Source organism: Molossus molossus, unplaced genomic scaffold, assembly GCF_014108415.1.
Source record: "Molossus molossus isolate mMolMol1 unplaced genomic scaffold, mMolMol1.p scaffold_m16_p_3, whole genome shotgun sequence".
NCBI lineage: Eukaryota > Metazoa > Chordata > Mammalia > Chiroptera > Molossidae > Molossus > Molossus molossus.
The window spans coordinates 110,583,903-110,607,804 of NW_023425366.1; the positions used below are offsets into that span (position 1 = coordinate 110,583,903).

Sequence of the window (23,902 nt, forward strand, 5' to 3'; positions counted from 1 at the left end):
CCGTGGTGCAGAGAAGGGGAGGGGCCCGATTCACAGGGCCAGAGCCGAGACTCCAGCCGGGGTCCCTGCAGACACTGTCCTCTCTCATGCCCCCCTCACAAGCCTCATCCCCAGGCAGCACGTTTCAGGTGCAGCATGTCCCCGCAACCCCCCTGCTCAGTCTACCCTGCAGCTCTGAGGAACAGCGGTCCTACCTACTCCCCCTCCCCCACCACCGAGACAAACGTTCAGCCTCCACTGGATGCTGGCCCGCCTGTGAGCTCAACAGGCCAGCTCAGCTGACAGCTCTGTCCTCTGCTGTCAGATCCCGAGTAACTTTTATGAACAATCTCCAAAGTGCCGAGGAAGCAAAATTAAATACGTTGCTGCCTTTCTGCCTGAAGGCCAGGGCACCGGGCGCACACCGCCACCACCAGTGAAGGAGAAAGGCGCCCTCCATTGCAGCGGGAGGGAAGGCGGCTGCTCAGGCACAGACATCTCCACGCTCAGACTGGCCAGAGCAGACGGGGACCGCGAAGGTCCTCAGAACCTAATCCTCCCGGCAAAGAGCTGCTAGTTCAACAAACCCAGAGTGCACTGCACGGGCCGCCGTGAGTCTGGACCGGTTACAGCACGTCGATACTCTGCCTTTCCACACAGAAAAGACAAGTGACGTGACCACATTCTGGGTGGAAAACACTGTCTTTACCTATTCAAAGCCCAGGGAACCAAATTAGGAAACTGTAAATTGTGCTGCAGAGGTTTTCTGAGCCCGGATGAGGCCGATGTCAAGAACAATCTGCTTTTCAGGGTAGGACTGGGGTGATGAGGGGCCAGGTGCAAATTTCGAGGGAGCATCAAAAAACTCTATCATCATACATGATTTCATGCAATATTTGGAAAAACTAAAGCGAATGCAAAAAAAAATCTGTACCGAACTGAGCAGCCACATTTAAATACGGACAGGATCGGGGTCACTAAATTTTCCTTACGCCCCAGGCCCTGCTGTGGCCGGGCTCCACACGGCGGCCCTTTCTGAAGATGGTGAAACGTGCCCAGAACAGCGAAGTGATCTGCCCATCACACAACCACTGGTCACTAAAACACCCAGGCCGAGAGGCCCTCCGCGCTGTGCTCGCGGAACCCCTGCCTTGCCCCAGCCTCGCCCCGCTCCAGTGCTGGCGACACTGTTGTGGGTGAGCCTCACGGCGTGTACATCTCACCTCTGCTTGGAGTCGGCAGGTGCTTCTCCCAGATGGACAGGGGAGCAAGTGAGTAGCTGAACTCAGCAAGCAAACGTGTTTGCAATGGAAACAAATCAGTTGCCAATATTTTGAAATTAAGATTTCAGAAGAAATCCAGATGTGTGACTTCTCTTAGCAAAGAAACATCCTGGTGACGCTGGGGCCACTGTCCACAGGAAGTGGAGAAAGCAGGACTCTCCAGCCAGCGACACCGGGTGCCGGGCACTGTGCAGTGCTGGGCAAACAGCAGGGAGCAGAGTGACCCCACGCCTGCCCCATGGAGTTTACATTCCGGTGGGTGACATGCAGAGTAAATATGAACATAACTAATATGGGGGGAAAACAAAGCAGGAAAAAGAAATGGGACTAGTTGGTCACAGGGAAGAGAGGATGAGTTTTAAATAGAACGGTCAGAAAAAGAAGAAAATCCTGAGGTTACAACCACATGCATGGCCCTGGAGGGCATTACACTAAGTGAGATGAGTCGGACAGGGGACGACAAATGCTGCGTAATCTCACTCACAGGGGAAAAGGAATCTGAAAGAGCCCAGGGCATGGAAAGGGAGAGTGGAGTGGTGGTTCCCAGGGGCTGTGGGTGGGGACGTGGGGAGATGTAGGTCAAAGGGTAGACACTTCCAGTTATAAGGTGAACACGTTCTGAGGATCTAATGTACAGCATGGTGACTACAGTCAACAATGCTATAATTATATACTTGAGAGTTGTTGAGAGAGCAGACTTTAAATGCTCTCACCATAAAAATAGAAATGGCAATTATGTGAGGCGATGGAGGTGTTACCTCACCTTACTGCGTTAATCCTTTCGCAATATTTACGTGATCAATCACATTGCACACTTGAGACTTACAAGTGCTGTTTGTGGGTAAAAAGCTGAGGTAAAGTGGAGGTCAGGGAAGGGCTCTCTGAGAAGTGGATGAGCACAGACCTGAGAGGGGTGAGAGAATGAGCCCCCCAGGCCTGGGGCACCTCTTCTCACTCCCACCCCTGGAGAAACGTACTTCACTTCATGCCTCAGCTTCCTCAACTATGAAATGGCAAACACATTGCCCAGCCGGTGTGGCTCAATGGATGGAGCATCCTCCCATGGACTCGGAGATCCTGGTTCGATTCCTGGTCAGGGCATATGCCCTGGTTGCGAGCTTGATCCCCAGTGAGGGGCGTGCAGGAGGCAGCTGATCGGTGTGTCTCTCTCACATCGATGTTCCTATCTCTCTCTCCCTTTCTCTCTCTTAAAAAAAAAATCAATAAAAATATATTAAAAAATAAATAAACAAAATGGCAAACACACCAATGAATAGCGTGTTGGCAGGGGTGTGGAGAAAAGGAAGCCCTCAGCCGTGCTGGTGGAATGTAAACTGCTGCAGCCACTGTGGAAAACTAGAAATGGGTTTACCACGCAACCCAGCAACTCCTCTTCTGGGTATTTATCTAAAGAGACACATAACACTGGATCGAAAAGCCATACATATCCATGTGTTTATTGTAGCATTATTTACAATAGCCAAGACGTGTAAGCAACCTACATGTCCATCAACAGACAAATGGATAAAAAGGTGTGGTATATATATATATTATTCATCCATAGAAAAGAACGAAATCTTGCCATTTGCAACAACATGGATGGACCTAGATGGTATGCTAAGTGAAGTAAGTCAGACAGAGAAAGACAAATACCACATGGTTTCACTTATATGTGGACTCTAAGAAAAACAAAACCAGACTTATACAAAAAGGGAGACCAAGAGGCTAGGTACCAGAGGGGAAGGGGTGGGGGGACGGGTGAAAAGGGGAAGGGGAACATAGTCAATAATACGGTGGTCAGTTTACCTGGTGACAGAAAATTACTAGAATTAGTGGGGTGATCACACTGCAAGGTATAAAAATGTCGAATCGCTATATCACACATCCAAAACTAAAAGGTCTAATATTGTATAGCAATTATACTTAAACCAATAAAATAAAAATAAAATGGCAAACGCAAAAACATATCTACCCTCCTAGGGCTCCTATAATGATTAAATGAGAGAGGACCAGTGAAGTGCTCAGCATAGGGCCTGGCACTATAAATGCCCAATAAATACTGAAACCAGCATCTCCACCTCCCACACCACCTCCATCATTCAACCATCTCCTCCTCCACCATCGCAACCACCTCCTCTATGACCACGAGGATAAGGATGTAAAAAGAGGTGAGCCCTTAAATAAACCAGGCTGTTTTAGGCCTCCCTACACCTTTCCACACCTCAGTCCACCGCACTCTGCCCCTCCCGACGGACGTGCTATTCCCGGGCACAGTGACTCCTTCACTATTCCCTTCATGCCAAAGAGGCCAGTCTGTGCTGCCAAGGCATTCACCAGTTTTAAAAAGTACATGTGTTGCCCAGCTGGTGTGGCTCAGTGGTTGAGCATCAACCCATGCACCAGGAAATCACCAGTTTGATTCCCTCAGGGTACATGCCCAGGTTGGGGGGGAGGGGGCATGCAGGAGGCAGCCAATCCATGTTCTCTCTCATCGATGTTTCTATCTCTCCACCCTCCCTTCCTCTCTAAAAATAAAGAAAAAAATTTTTAAAGTACATGTATTTGCATCCCTGTATTTGGCACCAAAACAAAAGGCAAAGACTTCTCTAGCACTTGGCACATAGTAGGTGCTACCTGGTAAATGTTTGGAGAACGGAGCTCATTCCACTATGACCCACCTGCCTCCCCTTTTCTGATACTCGCCAGCTATGAAGTTCTCTATGAACCATTCATATGTGGAGGCCTGAAACCCTACATGCACACTGCATGCACAGACTCCAAACTCTAGTTCCTACAGATTTCAAATAATCAGGACGCTGAAATAACCAGGTTTTTTTATAGTGTCACACTACGATAATTGATGTTCGTAATTATGGCCATGAGGAACGGCAAGTTCCTTAACTGCTTTCTAAATTATTGAAGATCAAATTATGTTCAGTTGCATTTTAGCGTTAAGTGTATTTTAATTATATTCTCATTCTTGGAAAATTAGTAACTCACATGGCTGAAATAGATGATCAAGGCAGCTTTGTGAATAAAATATTCCGGATAAAGCTCAGATTCCCAAAATGTTCTCACAAACCCTAAAATGAAAGTTTTTATTTATATCCTCTCTTCTTCCAAAAAAGTATATGGCCACTTATAATAATAAATAGCTATATTATGGAATAGTATTTTAAAAGTATGTAAGAAAATAACCTGGCCAGTGTGGCTCAGTGAATTAAGCTCATTCCATGGACTGAGAGATCCCAGCTCAACTCCCAGTCAGGGCACATGCCCAGGTTGTGAGCTCAATCCCCAGTAGGGGGCGTGCAAGAGGCAGCTGATGGATGTTTCTAACATCAATGTTTCTCTCTCTCCCTCTCTCTCTAAAAAAGTCAATAAAAACATATAAAAATAAATAAATTATATATATATATGTATTGAGAAAATAAAAAAGGGAAGAGACACACGAGAACAGATAAAGCCAAAAAAAAACTGAAAATACATGCCACAATATCTCCATTTTAGCTAAGGATGAGATCATATTTGCCTCTGAGCTTCCTAGCAGCCAAGGAGAAGAAGAAAACATGATCAGTGACAGCATTCACAGCATCCAAAAGACTTGACTACTTAGTCAAGAGAATCGTTCCTAGTACTTACACCTGACAGAAATTTCTCTCACGTAGAAATTACTCACATGACACATGGCATGTGTAGTCAACAACATCCTTACCTACTTCTTGCAGAAAATACAAAGGTGATTTTTCAGCAGGCTGTACCACTTGACACCCCAAGGTCAGAGGTCAAAAGCTCAAGTGCTACTGGAAACGGGTGAGGCAGGTGGGGCCAGGGGAACTGCAGGGGACAGGAGGAAGTTAAGGACTGTTCTAAGCTGAAAACTGTAGCATCTGAAGGAGGAAGCAGAGGCTGAGCTCCAGCCAACTGCGGCCATGTAGGAGCATGGGACAACACTTTCACATAATCTAATTTTTAAATTATGAAATATTGCAAGCATACAAAAGAGTAAATAACACATACATACACACGGGAAAGAAATAACAGTAATAAAACAAATACCTGCATGTCACTTAAGACACAGAACCTTCTAGTACTTTTGAGAACCTCTCCCTGTTATCATTACCTTGATTTTTATGTTTATAATCCCCTTGCTTTCTGAAGTTTGCCCCATGTGTGAATTCTATGTTTCGGATATTTATTCATTGCTGTGTTGATTTCTATGACATGCCTCACTTTTTTTTAACCTACTCGCTGTTGACTGATATTTGTGCTGCATTGGATGTTTTTCACTATGAGTAATGTGATGGGCTTAGCTGTATGTATGTCTCTCTTTGTCCACGTGGGCAAGTGTTTCTCTAGGGTGGAGCTAAAATCTAGATTTTTATATTGGTCAAACTAATTCCAATTTTTAAAAAGAGCATTATGTGGACCAACTCTGTGTGTGGAAGAAAAACACACCTGTGGGCTGGATACTCTCGGCTGCTGGTCTGACAGCTTCGTGGTGGACTGCACAAGAATAGTTCTATAAGTACTAAAACAATTCAGGCCACATCTGTTGCCCCATGATCTAGCTTAATTCAAGCACAAAAGGGTCTTTCGTGGACAGACCATATGACCTTCAGGCAGGTGTTCAGGAATATCATTTCTTAAAAATGAGTTTTGGAAGGCTTTTGGATGGCATAACGTTTGACCTCACACTCACACAAACCCGGAGGGAAGACGGGTGTACTACTGACCAAGGGTAGTTCTCCACCCTTTTCAAGCTGTTGAGTTGGAAGGAAACCTGACAACCCGTCAAGAGGTCACATGGTGCACTTGGAAATGGCGCTGACTAACCCGACTGCTGACGACGGTTCTGGAGTGGAAACTCGAATTCGACAAACTCTGCCGAGAGTATGATCCCAAGTTTGAAAAATTCACATTCCAGTCAAAACTAAGTATATTACATGACATACATCATCCATATTTACATAATTACATGGAAACAAAATTTCATAATAGACCCCAGTGTCTACAGTGATTATCTCTGGGATGAAAGGCAAGTCAGTTTTCTTCTGTCAAGTTTCTCTTACATGTATTTTCCCCCAATGATTGTGTTACTTTTATTCCCAGTGACATAAGGATGTGACTAATCCTGAAGAGCCCAGAACGGATCCTCTTGAACTAGGACTGCTTTTAGAAAATGGTGAGATTTCTTTCCAAATGCATTTACCCTAAAATGTGGCTCCAAGACAGTCCACTGCGCTTTACAAAAAGGGATCATCTAACGGAAGGTTCCAAAGTGACAGAAGAGCACATCATCAACAATAATCAACTGAGAAGTACAAGGTCGCTACGAAAGACGTGGAGAAGCATGCCTCCTTAACTGCAGGAGTTGGCTTTCATTTTTATTTTGTGGAAATTAGTTTTCATAAAGAACACAGCTGAGCCATACTTTATTGCTCGGTAAAGTGGCATTAATCACCCTCACCCTTCATTCAGGGGTTTACACGCAGTAAGTACGGTCTCCCCTCACCACTTCACACTTCGACTTTCACAGCCTCACTCTACCGTGGTTTTTTCAAATATATTCATTAAAAAGTTGATCAAGACAGTGGAAATGATACAGCGCGCACTCAGCTGTCTGAGTCAATTATACACCCCTGTATAACAATTAAAATTACCATACGTATGGACTGTAGGCCTATGTATTCGAGCGCCCAGGAATCCTTCAACACCAGGTGCAGCCGCTCGAGTCTGGAATGGATTAACCGCGATACACGAGGGACGACTGTATGTCTACTGCTTGGACCGGACAGGCATCAGAGCAGGAGCTGACTCTGAGGGCATGATCCCCACCACCTCCATGAATTAGGAGAACTGTCTAGAACGGAGACTAGCACGCCACCACCTGCAGGCCAAACACGGCCAGCTGCTGGGGTGGTAAATACATTTTATTAAAACACTGCCATGGCCCTTTCTTACAAATCGCCGGGGGCTGCTTCAGTGCCATCAGAGCTGCGTCGCTGCACTGTGTGCCCTGCAACACCTAAAATACTTATATGTGGCCTGTCAGAGAAAAAAGTTCGCTGGCCCATGATCCAGAAATTGTAAAGTGCTATACAAAAAAATGGTTATAATGCTGATGTGTCACAAAAAAATTGTAGGAAACATATTTCATTCCCTACAGACATAAAGGCTGTTGGCACCAAGTTTCAGGTGCAAAATAGCATTTCAACTGCTGACAGCCAATTTAATCCACTCAGTTTTATCACTTTTCATCCAGATTGACCACCACTTTTGCTTGAAAATATATTCCATCAAAGCAGTTCAAACCTCAAACACCGGGAAGGCGGCTGTTATGCTATTTACAGAGAAACCGATACCTCGCTCTCCTCCTGAGCTCAGCCACAGCAAATGGGATGGGGGAATTTTCCATTCGTTTCAAAAGCTTTCATGACCAAAGGCGGAAAAGATTTTTCAAAAAGACAAAAGAAAGAATATTTGAGCATTTAAATCCAGTTTTCTTCACAAAGGAAAAATAATTTCTACCTATTACATAGTTTGAGTTGGGCTGTTACCACGGAGCACATTTCATTTAGTTTGAAGGACCCCCTTTCAGAAACGCGGGGCCCAGGCGCCAGGCACACAGGGCGGGTCCTTGTGGAGACAGGCTCGGGTCTGTGACTCTGCCCTCCCTGCCCTGCCTTCACACGGTTGAAGACGGAGCTGTCTTTTAAGCCACTGGGCAGGTGAGTTGGGGGCGGGGGGTCGACAGAACCCAATTTCAATCTCCTTTGATAAAAGCCTTTGTTGCCCTCAGCAGGCCCCAGAGTTGCCTGCACAACCCAGAGGAGTGAATGAATCGAGGCATTTTACAGGCTTTGTGAAGGGAAAAGAAATGTCTGAAAGGCACTTGTCAGTGTGAAACGAAGGGCTGACAGCTGGCCCTGGGGCGGAGTGGGCCTGGAGGTGGAGCTGCGAGTCACGGGCAGGAAGCAGGGCACTTCCAGCCCTTCACGTGCACGTCCAGAGGCGAGGCTGACCTCCGTCCGCGGAGCCACGGACAGGCTGGCGGCTGCGGGGTCAGCCCCAAAGGGAGCCGTGAGACAGCTGTTTGCTGAGTCAGAACCAGGAGCTGCGGGCAACCTGGCAAACCAAGTTCTTAGGCTGGGAGGGCGCGGGGGCCGGCCCGGGCATTTGGGCGGCCTCTCCGAACCACCCTGGTGACGAATCTGAACAATGCGGGCACGTGGCAGTGTAGCAGTGGATCCCCGAGAAGCAGGAGTGAGGGTTCCCCTCGAGGGAATCGATGACCCCACTGTTGGTCACTCTGGTAAAGTCAACCCCAGGACAGAAGTGAAGAACCAAGGACAGGGGAACAAAGAGACTTTTCTCCATGGGGCTCTGTCTGCACGGGGCCTGGATTCCAGGGCAGTTCTAGCGGTCCAGCAAGCTGTCCCCAGCTGTCCCCAGCCAAGCCATGAGGGAGCTGAGGAGAAAGGCTAGTCCGGGCAGTGACTGAAAGGGCCTGAATCCACCCCAAGAGGAGGTGCGTCCTCACCCTTTAGACGAGGGTCAGGGTGGGAGCCCGGACCATCTGGGGCGGGGCTAGCAGAGACCACACTTTCTGCTGTGGTGATGGCAGCAGAAGCAGCATATACCCAAAGCCGTCCAGACTCCGCACAGAAGGGTGATGGCACGGAGTCCCCTGGCCTCGTGGGAGGGGCGTCCTCAGAAACCAGGAACGACCCACTCTCCCCGAGTAAGCACAACAGGCCGCTCCCGGCCATCAGAGCCCAGGCTCCAGCAAAGATTAGTCTTGTAGCTACTCCGTGCCTGGCTGGGCTCAGGGTTGTTCAGCTCCAGAGGGACCCTGTCTGTCCCCTAGGTAAATAAGACAAGAAAGCCCTTCTCCAGAGCACACACACCACACGAGGAGAGGAGGCAATGCATTCAGTGTGCTCCTCCACGTCCAACCTGTGCACACGCACACCAGACAGGATTATTCCCGGGCTATGGGCAAGGACAATGGAGGCTTGCAGAGGCTAAAGAGGGCCAAGGCACATACCAAGGCTACGGTTGGAGCCCTCATACTCTGGCCAGAGTAGTATAAATTTAAAGTTCTTGTCAACAGAAAATGGTTATGAGCTCCGGGTCTGGAATTTCCTGCCCAGCTCTGCCACCAATTATTTATGTGATACTCAACATCAACAACCTCACCAAGCCTCAGCTTTCTCCTCTATAAAACAGGGATAAGGGTCCTGGCCAATGTGGCTCAGTTGGTTGGGCATCATCCCGTGCACCCAAAGGGTTGCTATTTCAACTCCCAGTCAGGGCACATGCCTGGGTTGCAGGCTCGATCCCCAGTAGGGGGCATGCACGAGGCAGCCGATCTCACACTGATGTTTCTCTCTCCCTCTCCCTTCCTCTCTAAAAATCAATAAAAAAAAACAAAACAATAAAAATCTTTACAATACCACCCCATCAAGTGACTAAGGATCCAATGAGATCATAAAGGGCTCAGAAGAGCACCTGGCCCGGTGTGTGCACGGAATGGCTGTAAGCTAGCCAGCCTGACAGGGAGCTTGACAATGACTAAGAAAGATACTACCCAAAAGAACAGAACGGCCCCAAATATCAGGCAAGATTCTGTCTGCTTTTTATTTTTTAATCCACTCAAACATGCCTCCAAAGTGGATGAATAAAAACGTTCACCTTCTCCTTTCTACAGGGCTGTTGGATCCAAGCAAGTTACCAGCTGAGCCGCCTAATTCATTAGAGCCATTTGCACCGGAACAAGCCAGGAGAAGCAACAAACCTCGGTGCGGCTCCCAGCCCAGTCTCGAGTCTATTTCAAGCATTAGAACGGTATTCCGCTGCAAGCCAGTCATACACTGTGAGAAAACAGAAATGTGGGCTTACCCTCCAGCGAGGGCCATCGAATCTCAGGGACCCCTTCGTAAAAGCAGGCACTGCCTGGACAGCGAGGTGGCAGGGTCACAGCCACGGCCGCGGTCAGAACTGGGCAGAGACAGGGCTTCCCCCCAGCTGGGTGGCTGGGGATTCTGCTCCCTGTCACGCTTCAGCTCCCCGATCTGCGGCCTGCCGTGAGGAGCAGATGAGGGGAGCATGCGACACCCCAGTTGGCCTGTGACACACAGTGCGTGCTTATTCAGTGGCACCAGTTGTGTGATCTGTATCCCATTGTTCATTCGTTTCCAGATGAGTGAGGCTGTAGGGAAATCTCAACTCCCTCCACGTAAGAAAGTCACTTGCGTGGATGTGAGCGGCGATTCTCACACAAGCTTGGACGAGGTGAGGCACACCTCTGGCATCTGCAAACCTGTCGCCAGAGCCACTGTGCTGGGTCAGCCTGTCCGTGGAGGAGAGCAGGCAGGGGATGGAAGGTATTAGCTCCTTTAAATAAAACAAACAAGAGCATCAAGCTATGGGAAGCAAAGTCCCAAGTCTGACTTTCACATCTCAGTGACCATTCCTAAAATGACAGGACACCCTCAGGCCACGCTTCTCACAAGGTTTCCCAATGACACCCGGGCAAAACGCTACAAACCGTTCCCACGAAAGTCCTAGGGTGGCATCCCTTAGGGGCAGCTGGAGAGGCTGCGCAAGGAACAGCGGCCTCCAGGCACCACTGCCTTGACCCACAACACTGCCTCTCCCGAACGGGTCAGAAGTGGTGCCCGTCAGAGAGCCGAGAGCGGCGACGGGTGGCAGGGGTGGCAGGGGTGGCGGGGGTGGCGGGGGTGGCAGGGGTGGCGGGGGTGGCGACGGATGGCGGGGGTGGCGAGGGGTGGCGGGGGTGGCAGGGGTGGCAGGGGTGGCGACGGTGGCGGGGGTGGCGAGGGGTGGCGGGGGTGGCAGGGGTGGCGACAGGTGGCAGGGGTGGCAGGGGTGGCGACGGGTGGCGGGGGTGGCGGGGGTGGCGGGGGTGGCAGGGGTGGCGGGGGTGGCTGGGGTGGCTGGGGTGGCGGGGGTGGCGGGGGGTGGCGGGGGTGGCGGGGGTGGCGGGGGTGGCGGGGGGTGGCGGGGGTGGCGAGGGGTGGCGGGGGTGGCGGGGGGTTGGCGGGGTGGCGGGGCGGGGTGGCAGGGGTGGCGACGGTGGCAGGGGTGGCAGGGGTGGCGACGGGTGGCAGGGGTGGCGACGGGTGGCAGGGGTGGCAGGGGTGGCAGGGGTGGCTGGGGTGGCGGGGGTGGCGGGGGGGTGGCGGGGTGGGGGGGCGGGGGTGCGGGGGGTGGCTGGGGTGGGGGGGGGTGGGGGGGGTGGTGGCGGGGGTGGCGGGGGCGTGGGGTGGCGGGGGGGTGGCGGGGGGGGCGGGGGTGGGGGGGGGCGGGGGGGGGCAGCGGTGTGGGGGGTGGCGAGGGGTGGCGGGGGTGGCGGGGGTGGGGGCGGGTGGCGGGGTGGCGGGGGTGGCGAGGGGTGGCGGGGTGGCGGGGTGGCGACGGGTGGCGGGGTGGCGGGGGGTGGGTGGGGTGGCGGGGGTGGCGGGGGTGGCGGGGGTGGCGGGGGGTGGCGGGGGTGGCGGGGTTGGCGGGGGGTGGCGGGGGGTGGCGGGTGGGGGGTGGCGGGGGTGGCGGGGGTGGCGGGGGGTGGCGGGGGTGGCGGGGGGTGGCGGGGGTGGCGAGGGGTGGCGGGGGTGGCGGGGGTGGCGAGGGGTGGCGGGGGTGGCGGGGGTGGCGGGGGTGGCGGGGGTGGCAGGGGTGGCAGGCCACATGCCCGTGTCAGGGAGACTCCGACAGAGGAAAAGGCAAAGGAAGGAGAAACTTTCCAACTGTACTGCTTCCAGGAAGAAAAACCACTGATCATAGCACCTGAAAGGGAGGACACCTTGTAGTGGAATGACAAATGGATAGTGCTAATAAAAATCTGGGACAGTCTGCCTCTGTCTCGCTTGATCCATCAGCTCCCTCCTGACAACTTGGCCCAATCCGTGCACACACTGTTCCTGCAACCCCATTGCCCTTCCCCTCCATCTCGCTGACAAATTCCTATTCTACCTTCAAAACTCCACTAGAAGTGCCAATCCCAGACTCTGCAAACCGCGCCCTCTCCAGCACCAGACCCCAGAGCTGATCCCCCTCCCCTGCACTACTTCTGGCTCACCGGTTACTTGCTGCTACCAGTGACCATTTGACGAAGCTCACTTCCTCAGCAGGCTGTGGGCCCTTGAGGGAAGAGAAAGGGCGGAGTCATCAAAGTATCCACTGATCTGGCACTCATTCATTCATTCATTCATTCATTCATTCCAACATGCAATGGCATCCACTTCCTGTCTAGCACAGTCTCGGTTTTCATTCGGGGACCCAGTCTTCTCCCCAGCCTTCATTCTCCATTTCTGAGTGGAGCTCTGCCCTCAGCCGTAGCACGAGACCCTGCGGTTGGCTGGAAAGGAGAGGGGAACCACGGCTGGCTCTGTAGGGTGAGCTCGAGGCTCTGGCCAGGAGTGGAGACAGACACTTGCCTTACGTGAACCTGGAAGAAAAATGATTTGTCCAGAGAGAGAGGCCTGGTGGCTGAGCTCACATCCCAAGACTCAGCCACACAGCTTAAGCCAGAATAGCTCTTCTATCAAGAAACGTTTTTTCTGGAGAATCAGGGTAGGCTATTATTCTCTGCTGTAATAAAAAGCAAACCCAGCCATCTCTGTGGCTGAGCAGATGAAGGTCTATTCCTGCTCTCAGGACGTCTGTAGTGGGCCCAGCAGCGTGACCAGGCAGCTCCCTTCCAAGCAGTGACTCGGGGACCCAGGCCAGTGTCATCTTTTAGCTGTGCCACATGGAACACATGGCTTCTGGGGTCATCACGGCAAGGAGAACAAGAATAAAGAAAATTCATACCAATTCTTCGGTGCTTCAACCTTGGATGAGGCACATCACTTCCACTTAGAGCCCACTGCCAAACCAGTCCCACGATCCCAACCCAACCATAAGGGAGCCTGGGAAATGCACCATTCCTATGTGTCCAGGACAAGAGAAATGGACGGGCTTAATTAACACAATACAGTCTCTGCTACAGCCAGTCTAGCTGAGTTTTCTCTCATCTTCAACCAAAAGACTCCCGCGTGACATGAGCACCAGCCTGGCGCCGGGATCAGGGCAAATGCTGGACCACAGTGAAAGGGACAACCGCCGTGGGACTTGTAGCCCAGTGAGAGGCAGGGGAAAGGAGGGGGAACAAGACACAGACGAGACAGGCCAGGGCACACTTCCGGTCAGGACGAGGGGGCGAACACAGAGGAGGCGACATGACACCTGGGGGCAACTGAGCCAGCCTTCAGCACTGGGGAGAGGTGGTGAGGGAAGGCTTCTAGGATGAGGTCTGAAAGATCAGAAGTTGTCAGCCCTGGGACCCAGGGAGGGGAGGGAGAGGACAGGGGGGACATGTGCCTTCAGAAACGAAGCGAGCTCGCAGTGAGCCGAGACGTATGACTGGGAGGAAGGCGAGAGTCCCACACACAGGGTCTGGTGAAAACATAAGAAATGTGCAGTGTGTAAAGAGCCCAAGGGCAAAGGTGAGCACTGGAGAGTTTTCAGCAGGAAGACAGTCCACGCTGACCAGGCCTAAAGTAGTTTTTCATCATCCCATCCATGTGCATGAGACTCAACACCGTCCCCTCTCCTCCCAGGCTCATCAACATGCCCCCAGACCCGCATGTCTAGAGCCAGCTCCCTGATGTCACTGGGGTAGGCTCGTTCAGCACACGGGACAGCCCTGGCCCTTCACCTGCCGCATTCCGAACCCTGAGCCCAATCCCCAGAGGACAGAGTCCTGTCCCCCCTGCCACTGAGACCAGACAACTCCTTCTGTGGCCCAGAGGAGCTGCAAGAAGCCACTTCCTGCCTTTAGGAGAAAAGCAAACATAAGACAGGCCCAAAATAGTGAGAGTCTGAGAAGCTGAAAACCAGCCACCGTAATTACAACTATTTTTATCTATCGCCCAAAAAGGAGGGCCAGCCTCTCTCCAGGGCAGCTCATCTGCTCATCCGCAAGCACTCCAGGCTCCCACACAGCTGGAACGAGGCTTTAACAGGACCAGAAGCAGAACACACGTCTTGGTGACACTGAGCAAACAGTGGGGTGTGTGGCAGCGTCACCAACGGAGGGTGGCAACCCCACCACGAACTGGAGAAAAGGACGCCCAGAGTTTACAAGAAAATCAGAAGGCAGGCAGGGACGCATGCTAACGAGTGCAGGAGTGTGGGCACGCCCTCACAGGAGCACGGCGGCCACCTGCAGCTGAACACGCCCTGCCCGGCGGTGGGCCAGGGAAGGCCACGGGGACAGAGGAAAGACCTGCCCGGCGACAACGGGGCACTGCCAAGGGTGGGACCTTCTTCTCTGCTGCCCTGGACCTTCTTCTCTGCTCAGTGCACAGGAGCAGACTGGGGGCACTAATGGGCACAAGGGACGTCGGAACAGGCCTGCCATCTGAGCAAGCCCTCAGGTCTGTTTACATCACCAAGGCTTCCAGCAGGTGCTGTGTCTGTCCGCTGGAATTCACTTCGATTATCCTTCCTTGTCTCTGCGGTAATTCCCTTGGGTTTGACGAGTGCATAGCTGGGGTGCTTGCCACTGCTCTCCTCGCCCTGGTTCCTCCAGGGTTCAGAGTTAAGGCCAGCCAGCCGGGAAGGCCTGATTCCTGTCTCCAGCCAGCACGAAGCAGCATAAGGGAAAGTGGGTGAACCCCGGAGTCAGCCAGCCAGGTCACCCTCTTCCACACACCCAAGCCCTGGGACCTTGGGCAGGTAACTTATCACCGGAAAGGATGCAGCAGATGTTAAATGAGACAATCCCATGTAACACAATTAGCGCGGGACCTGGAAATAGAATAAGCCCTCAACTTATGCTAACTGCCATTCCCCCCATCATCATGAATGTCTGATGGATGCTTTTCTTTAAATAAACAGCCCCAAAAGCCTAACAGGTCACAGAGAACGAACCACATAACAGACCCTCAAAACACAATGGGGGATCCAGGATCAACAACCCAGTTTCTTCAACTCATAAATTATAGTGAAGAAAGGGAGGGAGGAAGATACAGATGGGAGAACCTGCAGATTCAGAGAGACGTAAGAGGCCCATCAGCCAATCACCACCTGTGGACAGACTCCATTTACAAACATTTGTTTGGAGTGGAAATTTGAACACTCACCAGATATTTGATGATACTAAGGAATTATTGCTAATTTTTAGGTATGATAATGATATTATAGGGCTTTTTCTCTTTAGAAAAGGGGGTTCTTGCCCTGGCCAGTTAGAGTGTCGGCCCGCGGACCAGAGAGTTCGGTTCCCACTAAGGGCATATACCTCGGTTGCAGTTTGTCCCCAGCCCCGGTTGGGGTCATGAGGGTAGTGACCAGTCGATGTTTCTGTCTCTTTCTTCCTCTTTCTTTCCCCCTCTCTCCCTCCCGCTCTTTCTGAAGATAAATGCAAAAATGTCCTCAGGTGAGGATAAAAAGTAAAAACAAAGAAAAGGGTGTTCTTATATTTTATGAGATCTATATTTTAACTGCTTTGAGATGAAATCGATGTTTTGAAGGTGCTGTAAGGAGCTGGGACAGCAGGAGGCAGTCTGGAGGAAGCAAGACTGGCCCTGAGCTGAGAGCGGCTGGGGGAGGGGCCCTGAGGGCTCATCACATTCCTCTGTCTTGCTCACATATATCTGAAGTAGGCATAATATTAATCTTTAAAAGATACTGATGAGGACCCCGGTGGGAGACGGCCTGCCCCTTCTGCCTCAGAGCCCGCGGCTAGGGACCAGCGCGTGCCTGAATGAGGGGCCCAGGAGGCCTGGGACCCAGCGCGTGGCTGGAAGCCTGCAAGCTGTGGCCACACCTCCTTTGGCAAACTCCCCAATCCCCAAGGGCCAGTGTAGCAGAGCTGGTGCCACGGCTATGGTTGCTATGAACTGGAACCAATGTCGAAAGCCCTGGGAAGAGCAGAACCAGAGGAAAAAAGACCTGGGCGGGGTCGTCGTGCACGAACTGGGTGCTGAGGCTCCCTCCTAGGGCAACTGCAGAAGGGGAGCAGTGAGCAAGGGCCCCGGAAAGACGCTCTGTTAAAAGGTGTCCCTCTCTTTGCCATTTCATTTGAGATTCACGAGAACTGCCATGGGCCTCCTTCATAAGGCTTTTTAATGATGTTGTGGGGTGGTTTTCTGTTTTGTTTTTTAAGAGCCCTTATCTTCTTTTTTTTATTTGTTTTGGTACGTACCCCTCGCGGGAACCGAACCTGGGACTCTCTGGTCCACAGGCCGACGCTCCAGCCGCTGAGCCAAACTGGCCAGGGCAAGAGCCTTTATCTTTTAAAGATATACCCTGCAACACTCAGGAATGCAACACTGTGAAATCCCGGATGTGCTCCAAACAGCACGACAGGCTGGGCAGCAGGACACAGTGAGAAGACACCCACAGGCACGGCTGCTGGTGCCGGGTGACGACCCACGGAGGCTTGCTGTGCCCTTCCATTTTCCCACATTTTCAACTTCTCCATGATAAAAAGATTTTACGAACTCCCCCAAGGCCTAGCCTTCGAGTCGCCCATGCTCTGGTGCGTGTTCCAGCCGGCTGTCTAGGAGAGCTCCGTCCCAGCTCTCACTCACACGCAACAAGAGCCGCCGCGCTGCATGCTGGGTGGGAGGACAGTTCTCCCCTTGCGTGAGCTGAGGTCACTCAGCGTTATGTGACTTAAAAAATAATAAAAACAAACTTACCTCACTCTTTTGAGTATCAGTTCAATTTGATCTCCACTCAGAGTTCTTCATCCTGAAGCCGGTGTTTTATTTAAAAACCCATCGTGGTTTTGTATGAAAATGACTCAGATACATCGCGAGCGTGGGAACCCACTGGTGCCAATTATGAAGCAAGTGCTGGTGGTATAACTGCTCCCAAGGTCCCGGCTGCTTCAAGAACTTCTACATTTTATTAAGATGATGATCACATCCACTTATCTACAGCGCATGATTATGAATGTACTTTTTACCAGCTTGATGCTTAAGCTTACTTTTCCATTAATAGTAACTCTGCCATCATAATGAAAATTAATGTTGCTAATATAGCATTTATGTCACCCATGAGCAAAAATTCAGGCACTAAATACACTCAGAGGGTAAATGATAACTATTCTAAAATACGAACAATCAATCAACGACTAGCGGAGCCCTGCCAACTGGCAGGAAGTCCAGAGCTGTGTGCAGAGGGCGGACCAGCAGTGCTGACGCACCGGCCCAGCGGCGAGCAGGCGGCAGGGCCCGCATGGGGAAGGCAGGACAAAGGAGCCCTGGTAAGCAGACGGAGGAAGATAACAGCTGCCGGTCACTCACGTACACGAAGCTGCACGTGAGCTAGGGGTCTGGGAGTACATAACAGAGACAGGTTCTGTCCTCTGCTAGAAAGGAATTTCTGCAACAGGCAGGAAAGCGGGGGAATCTGGCTCAGAGATGGGACTGTAACCAGAACAGCTCTGACAAGTTTAACTCAGAACAACTGGCTGGGCACCAGGGGCGTCCCAAGCAATTCTGCTGTTCTTGTGTAAGTCAGGAGTTAGAGCCTCAGTTGCCCTGGCTCAGGTCCCACACCCACCCCTGGGCCAAAGGAGGGCAGTGACTAAGACTTACTCCTCCAGCAAGACAGCAAGACAGCAAGACAGCAAGACAGCAAGACAGCAAGACAGCAAGACAGCAAGCAGTGGTGGAGAGGTCATCACTCCAAGGGAAAGCGCGGGGAGACAGGGAGATCCCTCCTGTCCACTACAGGCACGGAGCCAGATTCTCTATATTTAATTCCCAGAGCCACCCTACTGGTTGTACCCTTGGCTACATATTACCGACGTAAACGCTGAGGCTTAGCGCGGTCTGCCCAGGGACATGTGGCAGTAAGGAACGACCCTGAACTCAGCCTGTCTGACGCAGGACATCGTGTGCCCTCTAAGCTACCCGGCTGCAGAATGCGGTGGCAAAGAGATGCAGGATGGCAGTCCAAATGCCACCAACATTTTACATGTGTCTTGATGGCTACTGCTGGAAAAGAACAAAAAGATCTCTGGAGGCGAGTCTAAACCAAAGGAACTGTACTTAAACGAGGTAAGGAAAATCTTATAATAGACCCATCCTGGAGTGTCCAATAACTTTTATCTTCACACCGGCGGTAAGAACAAATCCATTTCCTCTGATGTCTAGAGCGTCAAGAGGGATAGGAAGTTTACAAAACAAATTCCAAGTGTCATTCCTAGCAATCCCAAAGAAAAAGGGAGGAACATTCTGAAAGCTCCACCTAGGCGCACAAGCTCTGCAGAAGTGCAGTTAAGGAGTGGCCCTAGGACCCCACAACGCGGGGTCCATGTGCACACTTCACCCCTGCTTCCTGACCACAACAGACACGTCTCCCTAACCTGCTGGGAGCTGGGAGCTCGCTGAAGACAGGCATGGTGCCTTGTGCATCTCTGTGCCCTAAGACCAACCCTGGGGTAATAAAGAGCAAATGCCCTTGGCCGGTTTGGCTCAGTGGTTAGAGCGTCGGCCCATGGACCGATGGGTCGTGGGTTCGATTCCGGCCAAGGGCACGTACCTTGGTTGTGGTTTCTTCCCGGCCCTGGCCAGGGTCCCATGGGAAGCAACCCATCGATGTGTCCCTCTCACGTCGATATTTCTCTCTCTCCTCCTCCCTCCCACTCTATCATAAGGTAAATAAAAAAAATATCCTCGGGTGAGGATTAAATTTTTTTTTTTAAAGAGCAAATGCTATTCATAGGTGAAACATCAATGCCTTTATAGTCAAAGGAAGAACTCGATCTACTAAAAGCCATTTAAGGAACATGTCTGCTACGACCTTGCATTTTTTGTGGTAGCATCTCCCAGATCATCACCTCCACTACTCGGGGAGGCCACTGCAGGCAGAGAAAGGAAGCCACAGGCTGGGTACATAGCAGGCATTACATAAACATGTCCTCAGTGAGTCGGTGGCATCCATCTGTCTGTTACTCAACACCCTCTCCAGGCTCTCTACATTAAACTTCCCCTTAAAACTGAGAGCCAGAAAAAAGTTTGGCTCTTCTAAAGAACCCATGTTTCTTCTTATTAGATATCGAACCCTCCCCACCAGGACACTCCGAGCTATGGCGGGTCCTTGGTGCAACTCACTTTCAATCTGTTCTGGAGTCTCATGTATCACTCTCTAAACATTACTCTGAACAGCTGAACCCATTCAGCAGACTGTCATTCCATTCAACATTTATGGAGCTGCTACCATTAGTTGGAGTTGAATAAGGCAATGAATACACAATTAAAAAGATAATGTTCCCAATCCCCTCAAGGAATTCCCAGCCTGGCGTTCTATTACAATTTGCTTCAGAAGCAGGTAATTCCAACCACAGAAGAAACATTCATCTCCTCTTCGGTAACTAAGGGGATGGAAGGGGCCCCTCCCAGCACTCTCTCAAACTGTTGTGGCACACTTCTGTTATCTACGGCTGGCTTTCATCCTCGGCTCAGCTTTTGCCATTCGTTCTTTTTTTTTTTTTTATCCTCACCCAAGGACATTTTTGCATTTATCTTCAGATAGAGCAGGAGGGAGAGAGGGAGGAAGAGAGAGAGAAACATCGAAGTGAGAGAGATACATCAACTGGTTGCCACCACAGGACCCCACCAGGGACCAGGACAAACTGCAACCGAGGTACATGCCCTAAGCGGGAACCGAGCCACGGACTCTCTGGTCTGTGGGCCAACACTCTAACCACTGAGCCAACCGGCCAGGGCCTGCCATTCATTCTTTTAAACATTCTTAGTCTTCCCTTCAGTCAAGTTCACCGGTTGTTTCCTCGATGCACTTGTCCTTCCAGAGCGGAGGAGTATGAGCTTGGACTCTGGTGCTGGACGGCCTGGCTGATTTGAACCCAGCTCTGCTTCTTAGCAGCTGGAAAATCTTGGGCAAGTTAATGTCTCAAAACCCCACCTGGGAACCGTATCTTCCTCACAGGACACTGCTGAGGATTACGTAAGTCCATCTATGCAAAAGCCTGAGCATGGTGCCTGGAAATAAAAGCGCACCCACTGGCTGCTATATGACAGTGGCTGTTACACAATCAGTGTATTTACACTGATGCTTCTCTCCTGCCAGATTAACGTATACCTGCCAGCATTCTCCTTCTCTTCTTGTTTTCCAAAGTTAACCACCATAGGATGTCAGGAACACTCTTTCTACCTCCAGTCCTTGGCCCTGATGCTCTGGGTTCTGAGAGTCTGGATGCTGGATTCCAGGCCACTGTGCCTGAATACGCAGCATGTAGTGTGTGTGTGTGTGTGTGTGCAGGTGCGCGAGGCGGTTGATGCTCTGAGAGACATCTAGGAAAAGAGTGTTCAGGAACTCCCGTTTTATTGGGGTGAATCCCAAAACAGTAATTCAACTCTTAGTGTACTTCAAATACAGTTGGCCCTCGCCACTTCACGCTTTGACTTTCGCAGCTTCACTCTATCACTGTTTTTTCAAATATATTCATTAAAAAGTTGATCGAGACAGTGAAAATGATACAAAGTGCACTCGATTGTCTGAGTCAATTATACACCCCTGTATTACAATTAAGATTACTGTACGTAAGGACTGTATTTGAGCACCCCCGCAAATCCTTCAATGCCAGGTACAACCGCTCGACCACTCCTTGTGTGTGGGCAATAACTTCTTTCCAAAAAATCAGGTGAAACCAAGCCAATCAGAGTGTGTTGTTCACTGATTGGCTATCCTAGCCTCACGCAAGTTTGTTTCTCTCATACACGCTTCTACATTGCTACGCATCAGAAGCATCTTTGCTCTTGTAAGTGTTTGTGATTTCTGAGAACTTTTATCTAAGCCCCACGATGGCTCCTAAACGTGCTTTTTCTAAGCCTTCTGACGATGAAACTAAGCGCCAGAGGAAGATGTTTACCATCCAGGAGAAGGTGAAACTCTTGGCTATGATCAATGATGGCAAGAAAATCATGGAGGTTGCCCGCCATTATGACTTGAATGAGTCTACCGTTCACTCCATCCATAAAGATGAAAAGAACATCCGTGCAACAGCTGCTGTCTCTTTCAACAAGGAAGTAAAGCGTGTCGTGACAAGTCGTAATAAGTTCATAGTGAAAACGGAGTCTGCCCTAGCCCTTTGGATCAGCGACAGCTGCAAGAAAAACATTCCGTTGGATTTGCTGGTCGTCCGGGAGAAGACAGGCAGCTCTATCGGCGCTTTACGGCGGACGAACCTCAGCCAGGACCCTTTTCTGCAACGTCCATGGATTTCAGGGCGAGCAAGGGTTGGTTCGAGAAGTTCCAGAAGAGGTATCATCTGAAGAGTGTCGTTCTCTACGGAGAAGCTGCCTCTGCTGACCAGCCTACAGCAGAAAACTACATGAACAACACGTTCCAGAAGATCCTTAAGGAGGGTGAATATCATCCAGAACAGGTGTTCAGTATGGATGAAACAGGACTGTTCTGGAAGAGAATGCCTTGCTGGGCATTCATTTTCAAGGAGGAGGCCAAGGTTCGTGGCTTCAAGGTGTGTAAGGATCGTGTGACTATCGTTATGTGTGGAAATGCTGAGGGATTTTTGCTCAAGCTGCCCTTATCTACAAGGCCAAGAACCCGAGGGACCTGAAGAATAAGAACAAGAACCTGCTGCCAGTGCATTGGATGCACGACGACAAGGGCTGGATCACGAAGCAGCTGCCATCGGACTGGTTCCACGAGTGCTTCCTCCCCCAAGTCAGCTGTATCTCACGGAGAAGGACTCGAGTTTAATGTCCTTCTCCTCCTGGACAGTGCTGGAGGTCATGCGCAAGACCTATCCTACGACGGTGTGCAGATCGAGTTCCTTCCTCCCAACACCACTTTGCTGATCCAGGTTATTCATGCGTTCAAGGCCCTCTACACACGAAACACCCTGCAGCACCTCGTCGAAGGCAGGACCATGAGGAGAACTTCTTGCTGAAGGAGTACTGGTGGCAGTATACCATCGTGACCTGTCTGAAGAACATCCAGGCTGCATTGAAGGACATAAAGACGGAGGACCGTGAAGTCCAGCTGGAAGATGCTGTGGCCTGAAATTGTCCACGACTGCAGAGGATTCACCCCAGAGGATGTAAGCAACTCCGCAGTGGATAAGGCAGTTAGGCTAGCCCAGATGCTGGGAGGAGAAGGTTTCGAGGATATGACCCGCGATGACGTGGATGAGCTGCTGGAGACACCTTCGGGTCCCTTAACTGACGAGGATCTGGTGGAGACGACTAAGTCTGCGAATGAGGAGGAGGAAGAGCAGCCAGAGGTTCCTGGGGGTCAGGAGGGGGAAGTTGGCCTCACACTTGAGCGTCTCTTGCAAGTCGTGAGAACTATTAAGGTGGTACAGGACATGACTGGCGAATGGGACCCACAAATGATGCATGCGTTGTGGTTCTGGATGCACTTGATGGAGCGACAGAACCCTACAAAAGCCTCCTCACGCATATGAAAAGACAGCGCCAGCAACTGCCTATCACGATGTTCTTCAGCCGTGCACCCAGACACCCACTGCCTACTCCTAGTGCTTCTTCAGCGGAAGATGAAGACACACCTGCTGAAGATACTGCACCACCTGAAGACTCTCCTACTGAGGTCGTGCCTGCAGAGGAGCAGTAACCTTGCTCTTCTTTGCTGTGCAGTACATCTCTCACCTTCATCGCTTCATCATCGAACAAGTTGCACTATTTTCATAGGTTTTAGTGGTTGTGTGTAAGAACTGTGTATGTGTAACTAAATGTGCAATAATAATAATATGATATCTGTAATGTCTAACATGTCTTATTTTCTCTTATTTTGTCTAATGTATTGGTAATACGACTGTAATGGTGACCAAAGGGTGTTATTTCATGTCTAGAGGGCTCTAATAATGTTAAAAAACGTATTTAGAAGGTCGTAAGCAGGTTTTCTATGCTCTAACTGCGAAAATATTCAATTTATAAATAAAGAATCCTACTTCTCGGAAATTCATTTATGGCAGTAGAGTCTGGAACTGATTAATGGCGATAAATGAGGGCCGACTGTAGTCATGTTATTTAAATTGAAATGTTTCTTCTTCCTTTGCCCTTTTGAAATGGAAAGAGAAGTACATCAACCTTTCCCCCACATTCTTTCATTAGTCCACTCCAACACCTGTTTACAACTCTGTCTCGGTCAAAGCCAACCCATTAATAAAACAAGACAAGCACCAGGAAAAACATTGTAGAGAGCTCGATTAATGCTAACGTACAGGGTTCAGTGAAAGACTTGCTGCAATGAAATGCTGTTAATATTCACAGATGAGAGATCACCAACAGGCCCTCACTTTGCAACCAAAACAAAGAAAGAAAAATCAATCTGGGGTAGTCAATTCCACTGGAGGAACATCTCAGCCGTTGACAACAGTCATCCACTCTGCTGCTCCCGGGCTTAGAGAATCACAGGAGCACAAGAAAGGAAATCAGGGCTGTCACGAGAAATCTCTACACCCAGCCGCTGCTCCCCCTGACGTGAGTTCAGTACTTAACTCTGGCAGCTAACGAGCAACAATGCGGGCAGATCTGACAGTAAGTGGAAAGCACGCTGTATGCTTAGATGTGCGTGCACATGCAACATACGTGACTTGCAATAAATACACCATG

The 23,902-nt window shown here is 50.7% G+C and overlaps 1 protein-coding gene across 15 annotated transcripts in view; it reads right to left on the reverse strand.

Moving 5' to 3' along the window:
- The window catches only part of SNX29 (sorting nexin 29), a 526,970-nt gene that overhangs the window by 222,821 nt on the left and 280,247 nt on the right, over nucleotides 1–23,902 (reverse strand). Inside the window, exons 17-18 of one of the 15 annotated variants that reach the window (XM_036280948.1) lie at nucleotides 12,367–12,428; nucleotides 10,640–10,661 (exon numbers count right to left, since the gene is read on the reverse strand). The exons of 13 other annotated variants lie outside the window; for them this stretch is intronic. In XM_036280948.1, coding sequence (XP_036136841.1) covers nucleotides 10,655–10,661; nucleotides 12,367–12,428 — 69 coding nt within the window. In that variant the 3' untranslated portion in view covers nucleotides 10,640–10,654. Of the gene's footprint in view, nucleotides 1–10,639; nucleotides 10,662–12,366; nucleotides 12,429–23,902 lie in introns of those variants that run through there. One more of the 15 variants, XM_036280944.1, reaches the window with a different exon arrangement.